This window comes from Pongo pygmaeus, chromosome 6 (genome assembly GCF_028885625.2).
Source record: "Pongo pygmaeus isolate AG05252 chromosome 6, NHGRI_mPonPyg2-v2.0_pri, whole genome shotgun sequence".
Classification (NCBI taxonomy): domain Eukaryota; kingdom Metazoa; phylum Chordata; class Mammalia; order Primates; family Hominidae; genus Pongo; species Pongo pygmaeus.
Window position 1 is genome coordinate 119,900,579 of NC_072379.2, and position 23,135 is coordinate 119,923,713.

The 23,135-nt window shown below is 36.2% G+C and overlaps 1 protein-coding gene across 4 annotated transcripts in view; it reads left to right on the top strand.

The window, feature by feature from the left end:
* CPED1 (cadherin like and PC-esterase domain containing 1) overlaps positions 1-23,135 on the top strand; it is a 315,286-nt gene that overhangs the window by 38,347 nt on the left and 253,804 nt on the right. For all 4 annotated transcript variants that reach the window (XM_054495963.2, XM_063667799.1, XM_063667800.1 and 1 more), the window contains one exon: positions 21,024-21,130. In XM_054495963.2, coding sequence (XP_054351938.1) covers positions 21,024-21,130 — 107 coding nt within the window. The remainder of the gene's footprint in view (positions 1-21,023; positions 21,131-23,135) is intronic.

The window sequence follows — 23,135 nt, forward strand, 5'->3', positions numbered from 1 at the left end:
ATTGTCCAGGTACCTGATAGATGTTTTGATTTGTGTGTCCTTCCGCCTCAACATGTATAAAACACAACTGATGGTGCTATCCCAGCAGTATCTATCATTCTTGCCTGACATGTTTCTGTTGCTAGTTCTATATTCCCTCACTCTCTCAGCTCTAAAGCTCATCATCACATCCCCCACCCCTGTTAGGAGATCACTATGATTTGGGCAGTCTTCCTTAAGCTCTGAGTGATCATTTCTTTCTTAAAAACATGTTAATTTCAGTGATGCCAACTTTATATTTCCATTGAGCAAATGACAGTAGTATAACTGTCAAAAAAACAAAAACAGAGGACTTGCTTAGCTAGGTGAACTGGAATCTCAAGTTTTCAAGAGAAACTGGCCTGTTCAGGGATCTGCCTGCTTCCTTACAGTTTCAGTTTCTTTTTCCTGAAATCACAACACACATCTGTTACCAAGCCCTGTAAAATGTGCATCTGCTCTGCCCTGGCTCTCCTTTCCCTACAGCTGCTTTGCCTCATCCTTCTGCTATCATAGTGGCTATTAAACACTCTGCTATTATTTTCTACTAAACAGAACACATATTTCTTAACCAGGCATTCAATACTTCCCCTGCCATGGGGTCAGACACTTCCACGTCCCTGCTATAGCCATGGTTCTCAGGCCTGTCCACACGTTCCAATTACTCAAGGAACTTAAAAATTTAAAAAGCCAATGCCCAGGTGACACTCCAGAAAATTAAATCAGAATTTTGGGGGAGGGAGACAGACCAGGACATCATTATTTAAAAAAAAAAAAAGTTTCCCAAGTGATACTAATACATGGCTAGGGAGGCTAGCTATAGTAATTGGCCTGCTCACCTTTGCCTGATCACATTTCAAAACTTTCTGCCTTGCATTGGTGTTGAAGTTTTTGTTTCCTAGAGCTCCCTCCTTTCTGTCAGTACTTTTTTTTTTTTGAGACAATCTGGCTTTGTTGCCCAGGCTGGAGTGCAGTGGTGCAACCATGGCTCACTGAAGCCTTGACATCCTGGCCTCAATGGATCCTCCCACCTCAATCCCTGAGTAGCCAGCACTACAGGAGCGTGCCACCAAGCCCAGCTAATTTTTCTTATTTTTTTTTGTAGACAGGGGAATCTCACTATGTTACCCAGACTGGTGTCGAACTACTGGGCTCAAGCAATTGTCCCGCCTCAGCATCTCAAAGTGCTGGGATTACAGACGTGAGCCATCTCACCTGGCTCTGTCATTTCTTAAAGTTCAAATGAATATATAAATTCCCCCCCTCAATTCTTCTCAAGCTAGAAATGGTGAACAAATTTCCTTAGACCTCATCACACATTATTCACATATCTCTGATGCCTAGGGTATGCTTTGTGTCATACTTTTTGATAATTTTTGTGTGTTCATCTTATCTCCCCTTTTGTATTATAAACTTCTTGTGAATCAGGGAGTATTTCATTCATCTATTTATATGGTATTCTGCATAAAACAATGCCGTGCATATACCTAGTAGATACACAATTAAATGTATATGCAATTGAAAAAACAAACCTACAAATACACTGATACAATAGCTGAATCTCTCCTTCAGATATTCAAGTGCCATTTTCTTCTTTGGACTTCTGGAAAAAAAATTAGTGATGATAATAAGAAACAGCTCTATGGTAGAGCAAAATGAAACGTGCTCAGGGCTGTGTCTGAGCTCAACCAACTGAGGAACAGAACTCACATCCCCCTACCACTAGTGAAGTCTCTTTGTAACATTCTTTCAGATTTCATCAAGCCAGTGACATCTCTGTTGCCAAAGAAAGAATTCCACCAACAAGTTAATTATAACCTTTAATAATAATAATAATAATAATAATAATAATAATAATAATAATAATGAGTTTCAGCTCTTTCTCGAAGGAAAAGTAGGAAAGTCACATGTGAATCTCACCATTTATATAATAAAATGTTCCATTTAGAGTGGGGAACTCTTGGAATTTAAAAAATCGTGTTTAACATTCCACCTCCTTATCAGAGTCACTAAACAAGCGATTAAGGGATGAGGTGAGCAGAGGCGACTCTCGGGGACCTGACTAGCTCTATATTTTATAATTATCAGAAGCTAAAGGGAATCCCTGTCTGGATGTTTGCCTGAAAACATAGTTTTGGCAAAGCTCTACCATGGTACCTACTGATTTGCTAGGATGGTGATTTTCAAATTTGGCATGCGTCAGAGTTCTCTGGAAGGCTTGTTAAGTTGCAGACTACAGATTGCTGGGCCCTACTCACAGTAGATCTGATTCAGTAAGAATGGAGAGGCAGGTTAAAAATCTGGATTTCTAACAAGTTTCTAGGTAATGGTAATGTGCTGGTCCTGGGACCACATGTTGAGAATGACTGTGCTAGTTACTTTTTTATTATGGTTTTTCAGCTTTTCTTACAGAAGCACAAGGAACTTCTGTGTATTTCCTATTTAAGTAGTTAGTAGCCAAACAATTCCTCATTTGCCTTGCCAGAACCCTGAATCAACCTTTCACTTTGGTGAGAAGCCCCACTACTGAATTTGCGTAGATGCTGAACCCATTAATTATGAGTTGACTTGCAAAGTATTTGTACATATTAGCTTCTTTACAGTCAAAGCCAATGATCTCATTTTAAAATGATAGCACAAGCAGCTGAATTTAGACTGTCTTTGGACAAACTGAACTTTCTGGAAGAGAGTAGGATCAAGGCAAAAATATGAACACATGATTTATTGCACATAATAATTATAGGCCCCAAACAGAAGCAAGATGATACTGTGGAAAAGAACATTGGCCTAGGTTGCATTGTCTATGTGAAACCATGTCTAAATTGCTTAATTTCTCCAGATGCTTTTCATTTGCATAAAATGGATATTTTTGGATTAAATGACCTTTAAGGTCCATTCCATTTGGAAAGTGCAAAAAGAAGTACACTAATGGATGAGAGGGATTACCTGTAACCCGCCAACAATGATAATTAATTTTGGATGTTTCTTTATGAGCTTTTATACATTTTATGCAGTTTTCTAGCTTGCTTTTTTAGCTATTAGTTTAATAGCTAATAATAATAAAGCATTTTTAGCTTTATTATTATCAGAAACACATACCATAAAAACTTTGTAAACATTATTTCAATGGCTGTATAAAGTTATATTATATAAATTTATTTAATACCTCCTTAACCTAATTTACCTAATTTTTCCAACATCATTAGATAATTATATTTCCCACTGTTTTGCTGTTGTAAATAATGCAATCATAACATTATTATATATAAGTCCTTGTCCACATTCCTAATTATTTTTAGCATAGATTTCTGAAATTAAAGTTATTGGAATAAAGGGTGAGAATCATTTCTAAAGCTCTTCATTTGTGTTATCAAAATTCTATCTGAAAAGGTTAAGTCATTTCTCATCAGCTGCACAAGAAATTTCCCATAAGAAACAAATGTCTTATTTTAATAAGTGAGGCTGTTTTAAGATTGAGGACTTTACCTATTGTTCTATGGAAGTATAGAGTGAGATTCCAAATTCATAGTTGTAGTATAAGACTGATGAACTTTCTTCTGGAAAATTGTTTTTTGTATCATATTAGAAATGCTGGGAATGCTGGAATGGCAGGCACATTCCACAGTTATCTGAAAACTCATCCAGATAGCAAATGTGTCAGGAATAATGAGGGTTTACATTTTCATGGGTTTGTTTGCTCAAATATTTCTGTTCATTATTTGTCCACCTTCAGGAGAGATAGCATATTAAGGTTAATCAGCAACAATTTATTTTGTGTGTTACCTGAAATCTCTACTTTATAATTGTACATGACATGATTACCACATGATAAAATTGATTTTTATTTCTTGTCTTATGGAAAGAAATCTTATTATCTTGTCTTGTCACATTGAGTATTTTTAAGGCACTCTGTCTTGTATCAGAGACATTTTGAATTTTAAAATGATCAATGTCCAGGTTAATTTTATATACATTTTCATATCTGTATAATTTTTTTTGGCATTTTATAGTGCTTTGAAAGACACAGTGTGTGCCAAGACAATTTATGTTTTAGAGAATGATGTTCCTTACCTTGATGCATAGTCTTCCTGTTCATAAAGATGTTACATGTTTATGGTGGAATATTCAATCAAATACTGGTAAACACAAAAATAAAAGTGAAAATTACTCCAAATTCCAGAGATAACATGGTTGACAATGTTGTGCATATTTCCAGGAATCTTTTTAAGCATCACACGTGCACACACAGGCACACACACATGATAAACACACACATTTATGTTCTACTCTTTTACCTCCTGCCTCTTTACAAACAGTACATGATAAAAGACTTGCCATATTAACAATTTTAAACAATTAATACATTTTTAAATCAATAGTTTTAAGCTAGCCTTTATTGAGTACAGTATTCTTCCCTTATCCATGGTTTCACTTTCCACGGTTCCAGTTACCCGTAGTCAACTGCAGTCCAAAAATATTAAATTGAAAACTCTGAAATAAACCATTTGTGAGCTTTAATTGTGCATCATTCTGAGTAGCATGAAGAAAGCTCAAGCTGTCTCACTCTGTTCTGCCCCAGGACATGAATCGTCCCTTTGTCTAACATCTCCATGCTGTAGATGCCCCCTACCCTTGAGTCACTTGGTAGCCTTCTTATTTATCAGATCGACTTTCATCTCAGTGCTTTACCCAAGTCATCCTTATTTTACTTAATGGCCCCAAAGGGCAAGAGTAGTGATGCTAGTATATTGTTATAATTATTCTAGTTTATTATTAGTTATTGTTGTTAATCTCTTAATGTGCCTAATTTATAAATTCAGCTTTATCAAAGATATGTATATATAGGAAAAAGTAGTATTTTATAGTGTTTTGTACTATCCATAGTTTCAGGCATCCATTTGAGGGGGGAGGTCTTGAAACATATCTCCTGCAGATAAGGGGGACTACTATATTAATTAAATGCATTGTTCTATGCACTTCATATGTATTAACCAATCTATTTCTCACTTCTAGTCCATAAGGTAGATATTTCTATTTCAAAGATGAACTGAGGTTTAGGCAGCCATATATCCAAAGCAGTTCATGTCATAAGTGGTGGAGTTGACGCTTGACCCAAGGGTCAGTTTATCATCAAACCTGAGCTTTTAACCAGAATATCATAAAAATTTCCTGAAAGTGTATAGAAAATGCATGCTTCATTCTTTTTAGCGTATTATTGTATGCATACACCATATTTTTAAACGAATTCCTTCTTAATAGATAATTAGGTTTTTTCAACTTGTTGCTATAAAATACAACTTTGCTGTGATATTCATTTATATTATATTTTGGAGATTTGAGTTATAATACAAAATTATTGCATCAATGGGTAAAAATATTAAAACTGTGGGCCTGTCTGCCAACTTTTTTCTATTTTTTGTTTTTTTCGAGATGGAGTCTTGCTCTGTTGCCCAGGTTGGAGGGCAGTGGCGCAATCCCAGGTTCAAGCGATTCTCCTGCCTCAGTCTTCTGAGTAGCTGGGATTACAGGTGCCTTCCACCACACCCAGCTAATTTTTGTATTTTTAGTGGAGATGGGGTTTCACCATGTTGGCCAGGCTGGTCTCGAACTCTTAAACTTAAGTAATCTACTTGCCTTGGCCTCCCAAAGTGCTGGAATTATGGGCATGAGCCACCACACCCAGCCAGTCTCTGCCAATTTCTCTATAAAAAGATGGTTTCTGTTTTTGCTTCCACCAACAGTGCTGATACCCTATGTGTCTTCAGTATTAGACATTATCACATGTCTTCAGTATTGTATATTTATCTCATCAGACTAAAAAATGACACAAAATGTCTATTTTTAATAAAAATTTTGATTTGCACATCAGTTGAAATTATTCACTAAATACATTTAAAATAATTTTATTTGTAAAACTTTTAATACTATGTATATATGAATACACAGTTCATAGAAAAGGAAATTTAAATGACAAAATGAAGAAAAGATGCTGAACCTCATAAAAACTTAAGGAAAGATAATTTAAAGTATAGTGTATTACTTTATATTCATGAGATTGGCAAAACCTAAAATTAGTGATATCACCTATTGATGGTGAGGATTCTGAGAAAGAAAACTCTCATACATTGCTTGTGGAAATGTGAAATATTATGGCCTTTTTTTGGGAAAGCAATCTGGAAATATCTATACAACTTTAAATATACTTTTAAGCCAACAATCTTATTCTTGGGAACCAACATGATAGAATTGAAAGCATCAAAACATTATAAAGTATATATCTAAATCTTAAAATTAATAATGTTAATGAAGTAGGAAAAATGATTTTAAATAAGGACAAACAAAAGAAGCAAGATTGCTATACAAATTTTTAGTAGTAAACAATTAGAGATGAAAACAGAAAATTATGTTCTAAGCATTTCTGGAAAGGTAGAAAATTAATGTTATGAGACTAAATGGAACTATGATTTGGCATAATCCTGTTAAAATATGTGAGATAAAGTGTGCTTCATCATTCTCAGCAAACTAACATGGAACAGAAAACTAAACACTGCGTGTCTCATAAGTGGGAGTTGAACAATGAGAACAAATGGACACAGGGAGGGGAACATCATACCGCGGGGCCTGTCAGGGTGTCGGGGTGGTGGGGTGGGGAAGGGGAGGGAGAGCATTAGGACAAATACCTAATGTATGCGGGGCTTAAAACCTAGATGACAGGTTGATAGGTGTAGCAAACCACCACGGCACATGTATACTTACGTAACAAACCTGCACGTTCTGCACATGTATCCCAGAACTTGAAGTAAAAGAAAAAAAAGGAAAAAAAAAAACCACCCACTTCTTAGAGGCGTAGGAATGATGCAGTTTAATAATACTTGGCATAGTTTCACATTGGCCTAAATATTCTTCGTCTCATAGATGACAGAATTATTAGCCTTAGGAGACACTTCTGATATATCCTTGGCTGCTGGGAACAGGGCCAATTTTAGGAAAACTGTGAAGTGGATGAAACTTGTCTTAGGCGACAGCCCTGATTACTCATTACCCAGCTTCCTCCGTATCTAAAGCATACACGTTAGGATCCAAGGAGACTTGGCCTGGCTTACCAGGTAGCACCTACCACCTGGAGCTTGTTGTTATTTACTCATGAAAAGGTACCTTCCTCCATCGTATTTCAGGGCTCAAGATGTCACCTATTCTAGCAAATAAGAGAAAACTGCTGAGCCTGGTTCTAGGTAATATGCATACATTTTAACTGAGGCCAACTACTATGAGGTCCTCTCTTTTTCTTAGATTGAAACCACTGCTGAGTGTCTATCAAGTTAATATTTCTTCCTTCTGTGGGAGGAAGGCCTGCTGAAGAAACATGAGGGTGTGGGTCAGGGTTAGAAGAGAAGATTATTGTTTTCTGTGTTTTCTTCAAGACACTATGTTATGTCACTGTGTTCAGAAGCCTTAAATAATAGGCTGGCAAGACACATAGAAGTCACATTTTGTTACTTGAAAGTTCCTCACCTAGATGTCGGATTTATCTGCCTGTATCTACCTACCACCTACCTAGCTATTCATTAAATAAACACTTATATAAAGCTACGAAATACAGACAGTGTCCTACACACTTTACAAATATTAACTCACCATCCCTGTAACATCCCCAAAATGTGAGTATTATCATTCCTGGGAGGTCTGAGTTTTATGCCTCATATCCTCTATTTGAAATGACCCTGAACAAGCTCATTAGATTATCTATTGTTTGATTTTAAAATGGAAGATAAGACTTCCTTCATAAATATCTCACAGTAATGTTATGGTTGGGTTCAATAAATCTCCAAAGATTATTGAAAATAATGCTTATGAATAGATGTGTAATCCTAAAATACTTGTGGCATTAAGTAATAAGCCATTGAGAGAGTTGATTCCTTTTCTCATGTTAGTGAATTATATTTTCTCAAGCCTTAATTCTCATCTGTGCTGAATTAGTGTGGATTTATTCTTGAAATAAATTAGAAATCAGTGGTTCTCTCCTCCCTCATAGACTTCTCCCAATCCCCAATGCCTTATTATACAATGTTAACCCAGATATGATGAGGTTTTATTCATTGCATTTCACAAAAGTCATGAAAAATAACATTTAGTAGAACAGGAAGAAGGAATAATATTTGGTTAAATGAAGTGTCGTAACGCTAATTATACACTAAAACCACTTTTGCTGTTCTGCAGAATTTGGCATCAGGAATGTCTATCAAAAAGCCATATTATATACTCAAGTAATACAAGTAATAAAAGAAGCCAAGATAAAGCATCAAACTCAAAACAAGGATTATAAGGAGGACATTATTATAGCCAGATATCAAGTTTTTTTTTTTTTTTTTTTTTTTTTTTTTGAGACAGAGTCTCGCCCTGTCGCCCAGGCTGGAGTGCAATGGTGTGATCTCGGCTCACTGCAACCTCCGCCTCCTGGGTTCAAATGATTCTCCTGCCTCAGCCTCCAGAGTAGCTGGGATTACAGGCACCCACCACCATGCCCAGCTATTTTTTGTATTTTTAGTAGAGATGTAGTTTCACCATGTTGGCCAGGCTGTTCTCAAACTCCTGACCTCGTGATCTGCCTGCCTCTGCCTTCCAAAGTGCTGAGATTACAGGTGTGAGCCACTGCGCCTGGCCGACATCAAGTATTTTATAAGTGACACTAAACACTCAAGTTTTATCCAACACACTCTTATTAAATAAAAGCTATATGTAGGACCCTATAATTGGTGTGGGTAGGGGAGGGAGTATTACAAATGTGAGACCTTTCAAAGAACAATTGGGCAGAGGTGTATATCAGTGTTTCTCGAACTTACTTGTGTATACCAATCATCTAGGGAGCTTATTGGCAAATTCTGATTTGGTATGGTCAAAGATGGGGCCTGAAAATTTGCATCACCACCGAGCTTTCAAGTCATGACAATATGGATCCATGGAGCATTTCTGAGTAGCAAGGCTGTACATGTTTAAAGGTAATATCAGGTAAAATAGAAGCAGTCTGAAGGGCAGAAATAAAATGTTTTGGGAGAACAGAAAAGGAAATGGGCAATTCTGAATGTGGGGACCTAAGAAGGTGTCACAAGTAGAACACTTGGTGTGTAAGAATGATTTCTTAAGCAAATATTGGAGGGAAGAGCATTCAGCAGTACGAGCGCCATACTAGAGGCACACAGGTTTGTAAGAGCTTGGAGTTTCAGGGACCAAAAAAAGGCAGGTGTGGCTGGAGAACAGGAGTGTTTGTGGTAGGGAGGGGCTACTTCTGGGGAAAGGAGACTAGAAGACTGGGCTGGAGTAGATGTGCAGGGACTTGGTTGCTGTGCTAAGGAATTTGACCTGTATTGTTCTGACGAGGATGAGATCTGTATTTTAAGAGAATAACTCTGACTATAGGAAGAAAAATAGATTCTAGAAATAAAAATAATTAGAAGCAGGGAGACTAGCTAGAAGACTTTGCAGAGATGATATCTTAGATTTAGAGAATGGGATAGGATTTAGAAAGGCCAGGAAATATTTTAAAAATTTAAATGTAGAATTGATGGTGTTTGAAATTAATAAGATTTGGGAATGAGATATGAGTACCAGTTGAAGATGTCCTTATACCTTCTAGTTTGAGAAAGAGTGGCTATAGCTTTGATGATTAAAAGAAAATGTAGGGCTGGGCACAGTGGCTCAGGCCTGTAATCCTAGCACTTTGGGAGGCAGAGGTGGGAGGATTGTGTGAGCCCAGGAGTTTGAGACCATCCTGGGCAATATAGTAAGACCCCTGTCTCTACAAAAAAATAAAAAATAGCCAGGAATAGTGGTGTGCAGATGCAGTCCAAGCTACTCAGGACGCTGAGGCAGGAGGAACACTTGAGTCCAGGAGGTCAAAGCTGCAGTGAGCCATGATCGCACCACTGCACTCCAGCTTAGGTGACAGAGTGAGACCCTGTCTTAAAAAAAATAATAAAAAAATAAAAATAAATAAAAAGGAGGAAGAGCAGGTCTTTTGGTGGAAGATAATGGGTTCAAATTTGTACGTTTTCAGCAGGGCATCTCTTCTAGAGTGTTACTGGAAATGCCTCTTGAAACATAAGAAAGATTAAGAAATGTGAATTTGTGAGCCAATGACAGAAGCAATAGTTAAAACCATATATGTCAATAAAATGCCAAAGGAGTTGTTAAATTTAGAGGGAAATAGTAATAAAGGTAGGGACTTGAGGGGCTGCATGCATTAAAAAAATTTATTTCAACAGGTTTCTGGAGAACAGGTGGTGTTTGGTTACATGAATAAGTATCTTAGTGGTGATTTCTGAGATTTTGGTGCACCCATCACCCAAGAAGTGTACACTGTACTCAGTGCATAGTCTTTTCTCTTTCACCATCCCCTAGCCTTTTCCCCAAATCCCCAAATTCCAGTGTATCATTCTTACACCTTTGCATCATCATAGCAGCTCCCACATAATACTGAGAACATATGATGTTTGGTTTTCCATTCCTGAGTTACTTCATTTAGAATAATAGTTTCCCAGCTCCATCCAGGTTGCTGTGAATGCCATTATTTCATTCCTTTTTATGGTTCAGTAGTATTCCATGGTGTATATATATATATTTTTTTTTTTCTTTATCCACTCATTGATTGATGAGCATTTGGACTGGTTCTATATTTTTGAAATTGCAAATTGTGCTGCTATAAACATGCTTGTGTAAGTATCTTTTTCATATAATGACTTCTTTTCCATGGGTAGATACCTAGTAGTGGGATTGCTGAATCAAATAGCAGATCTATTTTAAGGGTTTTAAGGAACCTCCACACTGTTTTCCATAGTGGTTGTACTAGTTTACAATTCCACCGACAGTGTAAAAGTGTTCCTTTTCACTACATCCATGCCAACATCTATTTCTCTTTTTATTGTTTATGGCCATTCTTGCAGGAGTGAGGTGCTATCACATTGTGGTTTTGATTTGCATTTTCCTGATAATTAGTGATGTTGAGCGTTTTTTCATATGGAAATTTATATATCTTCTTTTGAGAATTATCTATTCATGTCTTTGGCCCACTTTTTGATGGGACTGTTTGTTTTGGTCTTGCTGATTTGTTTGAGTTCCTTGTATTCTGGAAATTAGTACTCTGTTGGATGTATACAATGTGAAGATTTTCTTTCCCTCTGTGGATTGTCTGTTAATTCTGCTGATTATTTCTTTTGCTGTGCAGAAGCTTTTTAGTTTCATTAAGTCCCTTCTATTTATCTTTGTTTTGGTTGCATTTGCTTTTGGGTTTTTGGTCATGAAGTCTTTGTCTAGTCTTTGTCTAACCTAATGTCTAGAAGGGTTTTTCTGATGTTGTCTTCTAGAATATTTACGGTTTGGGGTCTTAAATTTAAGTCTTTGATTCATCTTGAGTTGATTTTTGTATAAGGTGAGAGATGAGGATTCAGTTTCATTCTTCTACATATGGCTTTCCAATTATCCCAGCACCATTTGTTGAATAGGGTGTCCTTTCCACACTTTATGTTTTTGTTTGCTTTTTTGAAGATCAGTTGGCTATAAGTATTTGGGGTTATTTCTGGGTTCTCTATTCTGTTGTATTGGTCTATGTGCCTATTTTTATACTAGTACCATGCTGTTTTGGTGACTATGGCCTTATAGTAAAGTTTGAAGTCAGGTAACATGATGCCTCCAGATTTGTACTTTTTGCATAGTCTTGCTTTGGCTATGCAGCTCCTTTTTGGTTCCATATGAATTTTAGGATTATTTTTTCTAGTTCTGTGAAGAATGATGGTGATATTTTGATGGGAATTGCATTGAGTTTGTAGATTGCTTTTGGCAGTTTGGTCATTTTGACAATATTGATTCTACTCATCCATGAGCATGGGATGTATTTTCATTTTTTTATGTCATCTACGATTTCTTTCAGCAGTGTTTTGTAGTTTTCCTTGTAGAGGTCCTTCACGTCCTTGATTAGGTATATTCCTAAGTATTATTATTATTTTTGCAGCTATTTTGAAAGGGGTTGGGTTCTTGATTTGATTCTCAGCTTGGTCACTGTTGGTATACAGCAGAGCTACTGATTTGTGTACATTAATTTTGTATCCTGAAACTTTGCTGAATTCGTTTACCAGTTCTAGAAGCTTTCTGGATGAGTCTTTAGGGTTTTCTAGGTATACAATCATATCATCAGCAAGCAGTGACAGTTTGACTTCCTCTTTGCCAATTTGGGTGCCCTTTATTTCTTTCTTTTGTCTGTTGCTCTGGCTAGGACTTCCAGTACTATTTTGAATAGAAGTGGTGAATGTAGGCATCCTTTTCTTGTTCCAGTTCTCAAGAGGAATGCTTTCAGCTTTTCTCCATCCAGTATAATGTTGGCTGTGGGTTTGCTGTAGATGGCTTTTATTACCTTAAGGCATGTGAGGAGCTGCATGTATTAAGAAGGGGCTTTCAACTCCAAATTTGATCTATTTTTCAGTCCTCTGAATTTCTTTAAAAATTGGAATTTATATGTGGAAGAATGCATGTTGCATAAAAAGTAATTATTTTTACTTTCAGCATTATAATGCTGATTGGTTTTGTGATACAACATTCTAAGTATAAAATACTTTGGTGAGATGTATAATTAATATGTGAAAGTCTGTGTCTAGTTACTACCACATAACAATCATCATCTTATTTCTTCTGGAGAATTCATTTATTCAGACTTTTTAAAAACTAAAGTCCATACTTTGTTCAGATTTTCTTAGTTTTCATCTAATGTTCTTTTTCTGTTTCAAAATTCCATCCAGTATACCATATTACATTTAGTCTTCGTGTTTCATTCAGCTCACTCCTCTTGGCTGTGACAGTTTCTCAGACATTCCATTTTTGATGACCTTGACAGTTTTGAGAGGAACTGGTCAGCTATTTTGATGTCCCTCATTGGGAATTTGCCTGACGTTTTTCTCATGATTAGACTAGAGTTATGGTTTGAAGGAGTGTGAACACAGAGATAAAGCATCATCCTTATCATGTCATGTCAAGAGTTTGTAATACCCACATGACTTAGCTCTGTTCATGTTAACCTGATTATCTGACTGAAGTAATGTTTGCTAGGTTTTTCCACTATAGTTATTCTTTTATCCCCTCTTTCCGTTTTGAACTATTTGGAAAGGTGTCACCATGTGCCATTCACACTAAAGTAGTAAGAACTTATGCTCTACCTCCTTGGAGGCAGAGTAGCTACATAACTGTTTTGGAATTTTTCTGCATGAGAGATTTGTCTCTTCATCACTATGTATTTGCTTATTCAGTCAATTATTTGCACCATTATGGGCTCATGGATATTTATTTTCTACTTTAGTTTATAATTCAATATTACTCTATTTATTTAGTTGCCCAGATTGCTCCAGCTCTAATCATTGACTTCAGTGTGTCTTTGACTTACCTTTGTTGTTACTTTTTTGATGGTTTGCTTGTTTGTTTTTGAGCACTTTCTTACTTTCTGACACTGCAACAGTCTAGGCTTATCTTGTGTATTTCCTGCCCCAACCCTTGAATCAGTCATTCCTCCAACAACATGTTTCCTTTTATTGGAGAATGGTATTATAAACCAACATTTTGCACTGGGAGTTTTCTGATTTTTAAATTGTTGCAGTGTTAATATCTTTTAAGGTGTTTTAAGCTACTGAGCATTTCAGACATTTAGAAATTTCGTAAAATGCAGTAATGAGAGTGTTGTCCCAGACAGACGATAGTCTTGAAAGCAGTAAAAATGTAAAAACACATACCCACACATGTATATAGTCAGTTACACTTCAAAAGAAAATGACATAAATGGCATGAACACCTTTTTAAAAAAATCATTTTAAAAAACTAGGAGGGAACTTTAGCAAGCCTTCTAAAGTGAACATTTCTTAAAGGATTTATTTCACAAAAGTAAACTCATTGATTTCCTTTTATGCTTTTTTAAATGGCTAATTTCTTCACAACAAAAATCTTTTCTTTTGCAAAATTTAAGAATAATGTCACTTTCTTGAACCTATGAGTAGCTTAGAAAAATTTGGGGAGCTCAAAACTCATCACAGATACTATTATATCTCATTGATCTTTACAACCTCTTGTTGGGCAGAAAGAGGGTAGACATTAGGACAGGAAAGCCTGATCCCTAGTATGGGTTTAGGCCATTCATGGAGAGAATGGTTTAGAATTTCTCTGTTGTGTAACATAATATTTTCATTAACCCTTAAAGGATATGGAGCCAGAAGCATAGCAAATAAACACCCATGACCAGCCACTTGAGGTGAAGAGACCAGATTTATTTAGATTTTGTGGCCATGTTGTATAGTTCATTCAGGATCTCAAGGTTCCGTACATACGATTTCTCTTACATTTAATTCTGAAAATTAAAATAGTCAACCCAGTAAACATCTACTAAGTGTCTACTATAATCAGTGTTAGAAACAATAAGGTGACTGTTTCTTGTCCTTAAAGAACAATCATATATAAAATTAATTATGGGTGCTATGATACTGTTCCACAGATCTCTTACATGAAGAGTGCAGAGTAAGGAATTGGTTAATGCAACTTGAGAAATTTGGGAAAAGATAGAGGAATTTGCAATGGTTAACTTACATCCAACTAATCTTGTAGTGGAATCAAGTATAGACCCTAATTTATCATCAATAAGCTAAAAATGTACTCATGAACATAATACTATGCACTAATCCCGATAAAGGATGGATACAGGTAAATACTTTGTTATTTAATAGGGATTTTATAATTTAGTTGTGAAAAGAAGGGTAATACAAATGAACAGTGAACAGATAAAATATCCTCACATATTATATTATAAAGGAATATTATGAATTACTAAAAAATTAAACACCTTTAGTACTTCACCTTAAAGGAAAAAAACTCAGGAAATCATCCTTGTTGTATCCTTATGGAATATGACAGTTTAATATTGTGAATAAGTAAATGAGGCTTGGCTTTTGTAGCTTTGTATTCTAGAAGCTCTTGGACATGTTTATTTTCCAAACTATATTTTATAAATCTGTTCTGCCTCAAATTAATGTGTAAGTGTTTACAGAAAATTTCTAATATGTAAAGCACTGGAATCTCCCATTTGTTTTTATAATTTAAGCACAATGAATTATTAACTTTGTTCCTCTCATGTTTATTTCTCCTCTTTTATCCTTACCAGCTAAGAACCAAAATTATATTTATTTCCTTTTTAAAAAACTAATGTTTTTCTATTATTCTATTTTTAACTTATAGAATAGAATTTCAATATACTTGCTTTTGATTTAATTATAATTGTTTGCTGTTCACATGCAGTTATTCACTGATTCACTCATTTATGCATTTTACAAATAGGTGGCAAATGCTTTACATTTCAGCCACTATTGTAGGTACTGAGAATTTAGCAGTAAACAAAACAGATATAGTCTTTGCCGTCATGGAGCAAATTTTCAAATTGGGGGAACCATAATAAACAAATACAGAAAAAAATATATATATACAATCTGTGAGATGGTGGTAAACACTGGAGAAGAATAAAGCAGGAATAGACTTAATATTCTTAGATTTTTATTACCTGTGCCAGAAAATTAAAGTTGTCCTTCCTTGAGAATAAACAGCATTTGATGCTAATATGAACGATGCTATCTCAGATTTCTCTGTTGTTCTCTGGATTAAATTACGGATCTTGCAGATGTTATCAGTGAAGGAGGTCATTTGTGAGCCAGGAAGTGAGTGTTTGCTTTATGGCAGCCTGTCTATGAGAAACTGGAAATATTCTAAAGGCAGCTTCACTCCTTAGGGCAGATGCTTCATTTTAAAACCAAACCAAACAAAAACCTCTAAAAATTGCTCTTACTTTTAACATGAACAGATGTTAGCTGGTTTCTGAGAACACTTAGAGAAGGATAAAAACTATAGTCAGTGCCATTTTATATCTGAATTAATTGATCTGGACCCTGACGTCTCCTTCCAAAATTGTCTGAGAAGTTTTCATCTTTTCCAGAGATAACACTATGAAGGCATGATAGTGGTTCATGTTATCAGCAGCTTTGCTTCCACGTGTTTGGGAGGTGCCTGTAGCTTTTTCACATTCTGAGATGGGGACTGGAGCATCCACATCCTGTTTTCCTAGAATTATGCCCTATGACCTTTCTATTTAAGACCTTGGTAAGCCTGATCAGGAAGTTCTGGTTTCTCCGCAACAGGGAAAGAAAGAATTTTAACCGTTAAAAAAAAAAAAAAAAAAAAAAAAAAAAAACTAAGAAAGTTTTAAGGATATATTTTCAAAAATAGGTAGAGGCCAAGTACATATTTCTAGTTCCTCAGTACCTGTGAGGTAAGTACTAGCTCCTTTTATATAGGAAGATTTAACTTTGATTACCAGTGGTATTGCCAATAGTATGATGGGGCATGATACCCAGGTGAGGGTCTAGGGATACATGAGTTATACCTGCTGTAGTTATTTCTTCCTCTGAGCTTCCAACGAAAAACAGATGCACTGGACAGTAAGAGAGAAAGGCTAGAGCTGGGTAATTTCTGTGTCTGTTTCCTCACTTGTAAAGCACATATAATAACATGTAATAATTGTTTCTACTCCACAGGGTTGTTGGAAATATTACATAAATTAACACATGTAAGGCATCAATAGCTAAATTTCTTTGTTGCTTCCCTGTTTTCAAAGGAGATAATGGTGTAATGTTCAAGAACATCGCCACTACAGCTAGTTGTTTGCATCCAAATTCTCTTCCCACCACTAACTGGAAGGGCGACCGTGGGCAAGTTATTTAACCTTTCTGTGCCTGTAAAAAATAGAATAATCATATCAAATAGATTGTTGTATGGGATAAATGAGATAATACAAATACGTGGAACAATATTTGGCACATTGTAAGTTCTGAAGAACTATTAGCTATTCACATCATTGTTACTACTATTTCTACTACTAATTTATTTGTAGTGGCTTTGGCCCCCAAATCCTAATGCAGTATTCTAAAGAGCAAGGCTAAATCATATAGAGTTGTCCTTTTCCCCATGCAAGGAGAACCTAAGAAGTCACCATCCAAATTGACCAGGGGCTTTGCCTGTTTTCAGCTAACACAAATATGATGTCTTAGCACTTCTTACTCTAATGTCAACCTTCTCAGTGCAGAAAAGGCACATCGAGAAAGACATACACAATGAGCGTTTACTCCAGTGCTTGGAAAGAGCCTGTCCTAGGCCATTTACAAGTATGGCAACAGCGTTGAGACAGGCTCAACATGGAAAAAAGTGTAACGAGAGAGTGTGAATGAAAAAGAGATGAGGCAAGGCCCAGGGCCCAGGTAGGAGCAGATTCTGGGCCACTTTTGCACTCCAACTGGGAAGAAGAGATGGAAGAAAAAAAAAGATGATCAGAGACCACTCTTGATTTTTCCAGGCTCTGAAAGGAAGGAACCCTAAGAGGCTAAGTTGCAGCCCTTGCCACCTTTAATGTAACCAACAAAATGTCCTTGGAATTGAATGATCTTCCCCAATCTTATGGAATAGCATGATAAATCTAGAGATCAAAGGGTATATTCAAACATCCCTCTAGGGCCAATTAACGAAATAGCAGTTTACCTGATGTTATCTTAATAAAACCAGTTTATCTAATCAACAACTCTAATTCATTAAAAGCTAATACACGGAACATCAATTTGTCAGATGGCCAACTCATGGAAACCTGGAACACTGTTATTTTATGGCAGGTCTAGAATGGTGTGCTGCTACCAGAGACAGAGCCCAAGCAGAGTTAGGGCCAGGTGTGGGGGTAAGAGACCATGGCAAACTGGAGAACATGTGGGAAGTGGCTCCAGCCAGTCACTGCCATGTAGGATATGGACCCAGTGTTACCAGAGCTTCCAAGTTTTCAAATAAAGGCTGAAACTGGAATTTTCTATGTGAATTGTGCTGACATTTGCATTTTGGCAAATACTTAAAAACAAAACAAACGCTGTGCAGGCCAAATGTATCCCATCTGAGGGCTTGACTTGCCTGTGTGCTTTTACTTTGCAATCTCTGCTGGAGACCTTGGGCATTTGCCTCCTCAATGCTCATGCTTTCAGCTGTGAAATGTGGCTCCAAAGCCCCACAATATATACTAATTTGTAATTGTGCTGAGGTACAAATTTGTATCCCAAATGCTCCAAGGCTAACTTCTCAATGTGATTTACTTAGCTAGTGAAAGCGCTTTGATCTCTGCCCAGTTTCTACATTTCAATGTGGCTTTAGGGTTTCTTTAACTAAATTTTAATACATAGTAGCTCCCATGAAACAAGTGAAACTTCATTAAAAAAAGAAAAAGGGCTTTGGAAAGCAGGGGAGGGAGCTGACTTCTAATGTTGGAAATAGAAATGAAGACAAAATGAAAAGGTCTACTAAATGTTTAACTAGGAAATAGCTTTGGGGACATTGAGGTGGGATTCAATGCGGGTAACAGTGGGGGTTTTGAGTGGAAACAATCAGCATTTTTAGACCGTGCTAGCAAGCATTTGGGAAGAAGGTATATGAAGATATTATTTGAAATTTCAGTTACACTTTACTCCATTTTAAGAGGAGATTTGTGGACTATACAGTATTTTTAAATTATTAATTTAAAATATTAATTAAATATCTTTGAGGGATGAGGTGGTCACCCTTATGAATGGCAAAAAGCTGTGTAATGCTTTGTAAGTTATCTTACTTTCTCTTACTTCGTTTTTAATGTTTAGATCCCTCAAAGAGATTGCTGACAGCAGTGACTTTCTGCTCTTTTTTTTTATTTTTGCTATTTACTTTCATGCTTTGAGTACAATGTTCTGTTCGTAGAAGGTTCTTAATAAATTCAATGCTTTGAATTATTTAAATGTGTCTTCCCATTTTAAACATTTATGGCTTAAATATATATTTCTCTCAACTCTAGAAATTATGCATGTGCCTTGAATAGTAAAGAAGGGTATGCTTTAGACGTAGAGGAATATAAAACTTACTCTAAACCAAAACGCTGCAGGTCATGATTTGAAATCCCTGTTTGCATATCCTTATCTTCTTAAAATATTTAGTTGGGAATCATATGACAGGAGGTTTCTTCTAGGGTTCTAGTATTTCCTGGGCTAGAAATGATATAGAATAAAACAGTCTTTGTGTTTCGCTTTGAATCCAAATCAAAAAGTTTGGGATGAAAAAGCCAGGTGCAATTTTAAAATAAAGTATTGGATTCATCATATAGTATTTGGTTTTGTCTGTAGGAATCTATGGGAACTTTTCTTGAAAGTGAGAGTGTATGGAGCAGGGTAGATCTTGCAAGCCTAAGGCCTGATTTTTGCTGCATGATGAGATTTCTCTCATCCCCAAATCAACTGCTGCACATCTCCTTGCCCCTTTGCCTTATTGTGCTGTCTTCCAGCATCTTGAGATACATCAAGCAAACACAGAAGTTCTAGGATAAGAGCTTGAGTTCAATTGCCTGGATTCCTTGTTTGGCAGAAAGGTTTCCCTTCCAGCAACAGGACAATCAAAAACAGAGGAACCACTGGCCCAGACAGCACAAGACTTGTGAAACTGAAAAAGACTTGATTGGTGGGGAGTGAAATTTCATTTCTAATTTTCATAGATCCTTCTTCCTTATTAATACTTTTCTCATAAAGCCTTTCTTTGGAAATATTATGCTTCTCAAGTGAGGAATTCTTTTGAAAAATTTGAAAAGAGAGGTATTTAAAGAAGTTGGTTACTTTGTAGCTTTTTAGAAGCTACTAGACTTAATGCAGGAGATGACTGGTGAGGTCTGGCATAAATAATTACTCAGAATATTTATCTCAGGACTGATCAACAAAAGAGGCAATGTATACAGAAATTGTTTGTTTTTTAAATTGATTTTCATCCAAAATGAGGACTATTTCCTAAGTAATACCAATTCATTTAGACATTACCCAGTGGGGTTTTTTCCTGGTTATTTTTGAGATACCTATTTCTATATTGTCTTTGAATAGCATTAAAAATTGAAATACATTTCTTCTGTTGCTTTTATTGTTGTTTTTTCTCCATGAGGTAATGTGTTTACCATGCTCTCAAGGGGTGGTTATTCATGCATTAGTCAAGAAATATTTTTAAAACACCAATTATATGTAGGGCATGTGATCTATGTCTATATCTGTATCTACATCTATATCTATATGTAGACATAGATATATAGCAATATATATAAATGAAAGTGAATAAAGAAAAATAAACCCATGTATACACACAAATGTTAACTTTAAAATGTTTAGAGATTAGGCAAGAATGTACCCTTCTGAGATTATTTTGGCAAGTTACTATGATTTATTGGCAAAGAGCTTTGTCCTTGGTGAAATAGCTGAAATATCATTTGCTTTCGTCCGTGTTACACTCCATAGTTTGAACTGAACTCTGCTGTGTATAACTAGATTACAAATTTCTTTTAAGCAAAACCTGTCGTTTTTATTTTCATTGAATTTTATTTTCTGTCTATTACAACATTTTCTTTTATGAAACATGACAAAAGTAAATTTGATGTTTGATGTGTAAATCTATGAAAAATAGTGGGAATACCTAAGCCCAGAACAAAATATTTGATGTTTTCATTTCTTGTCATTATTAGATTTCACAGCTTTTTTCTATCTTAAAAGATTTTATTATTTTTTCTCCCAAATCTACAAAAAAGACTTTATTAATTTTTAAAATAAGTGATTTAAGGTATTCTCATTTCAATCTTTTAAATGAATTTTATAATGTCTTTTAAATGAATTTTATAATATGTATAATATAGACAATTACTTTTTCTATAGAATAAAATACTAAATATAAAAATACTAGAACTTCCAAAATTTAAAAAGTTGAATTTTATTTTACTGACATTTCATCTTAAGTATATTTGAGATCATTTACTTGTGTTTCAGAATTTAAATAATTACATTTTTTAATCTGAAGAATTAAATATTGTTTTAAAATATCTGATGAAAACTTATTTGTTTTGAATATTCTTTTGCTTTTAGGTGATCTGGGCTCTTGGGATCTGCTCATTTGCCTGTCTTCTAAGAAAGCAGAAGGAACACCCTGTATATCCAAGGAAGTCATGTGCCAGTTAGGTTTACATCAAAAGGTAAATACTCTCAAAATGTGCACAGATTTTATCAGCCCTACAGATACTAACACTGGCATTTCCTGGTCTATAATGTTTAAGAATCTTAAAGAATTAGAGTCATTATATCTATGGAGAATCTTCCAACTGGCCATGCCTTATATACTTTACCATAAAATAGTCACCACTTTTTGTTTGATAAGATCTACCTCAGCTTCAGCTGCCGCAGATATTGTTGTTTTACTCAGTAAGACCCAACTTTATCTAGAAGTCTGCAGCCTATGAAATGTTGCTTAATCTGACCACTTGTTCACCGAAGTGGTGAAGTCTTTATTTTTTAGATGCCTTTTCTAATTTTTTTTCTAACTTAAGTTGGTATCTTAAGTTACAATAAAATTTATAAAATTTCTAATTACCTTTTAAAATTGACATTTAGTACTTACTGTTTATATTGTGTGAACTTTTGTAAATGGTTTTAGAAAACTTAACCAAAAATTATCCAATGTTTACCATGTGCTAGTCACTGTGCTGGAAAATTTAGATATTGTTGATACCTATAACGAATCTGTACAAAAAGTGACAAATCCAATAGCTCTTATACAGCCCCTAACTGGAGATGGAGTATTGTACCCAGATCACTTGATATTCCTACAACAATTCGCCATCTAGATAGCACCTTTCTTCTTCCTTTTTTTTTTTTTTTGAGACGTAATCTTGCTCTGTCGCCGAGGCTGGAGTGCAGTGGCGCGATTGCGGCTCACTGCAAGCTCCGCCTCCTGGGTTCAAGCCATTCTCCTGCCTCAGCCTCCGGCGGTAGCGGGCGCCTGTAGCTGGGACTGCGGGCGCCTGTAGCTGGGACTACAGGCGCCCGCTACCACGCCCGTCTAATTTTTTTGTATTTTTTAGTGGAAACGGGGTTTCACCGTGTTAGCCAGGATGGTCTAGATCCCCTGACTTCGTGATCCGCCCGCTTCGGCCTCCCAAACTGCTGGGGATAACTCCTTTCTTCTAACTCTTCACTTTTTTGGCATTTGGGCTGAGCACACGCTTTTGTGACTCTATGTACATTTCTGGCCATTACTCCTCTGTTTTCTTTACAACCAACTTTTCTCTGCCCATTCTTCGAATCCCTGTGTTCCCTAACACCAATCCTGAAATTTCAGCAACCATTTGTAGTTGAGATTCCGAAATCTACCTAGGTACAGAGCACGTTTCCAGGCTTCAGGCTTGAATATGCAACAGGCTGCTGAACATCTGCACTTGGATGTCCCACAGACATATCAAACTCAACCTGGCAAAAACTGACTCATCCTTTTCCTCAGTAAATTCTCTCCTGCTCTTGTGTTCAGAAGCTTCAGTGCTTCTGTTTTGTTTGTTATAAGCAGAATCACCCAGTCTGTCATCTCCCAAGATAGAAATTACCCACTTTGTCATCTCCTAAGATAGAAGGGCCATCACCCTTGAGCCCTTCCTTCCTCTTCCTTGGCATTGATTTTCTATTAATTTCCAATACTACTGAATTTAACCTCTTAACATGCTTTTTTTCTTCTGTTCTTGTTTTTGTTGTTTTTTTGAGACAAAGTCTCCCTGTGTCACACAGGCTGGGGTGCAAAGGCGTGATCTCACCTCACCGCAACCTCTGCCTCCCAGGTTCAAGCAATTATCGGGCTTCAGCCACCCAAGTAGCTGGGATTCCGGATGTGCACCACCACGCCTGGCTAATTTTTATACTTTTAGTAGAGACGGGGTTTTGCTGTGTTGACCAGGCTGGTCTCGAACTCCTGGCCTCATGTGATCTACTTCCCTCGGCCTCCCAAAGTGCTGGGATTACAGGCCTGAGCCACCATGCCAGGCCTATCTCTAAACATTTCTCACATCTGTCATCTATTCTCTGTACTTACTACCTTTATTCTGGTCAGGTAATCATCATCTCTTACCTGGTTTATTGCTAAATCTTCCTCAATGGTTTTTCTGAAGCAAATATTTTACCCCTGAAATGTATCCTACTCACAGTTATGAGATGAAA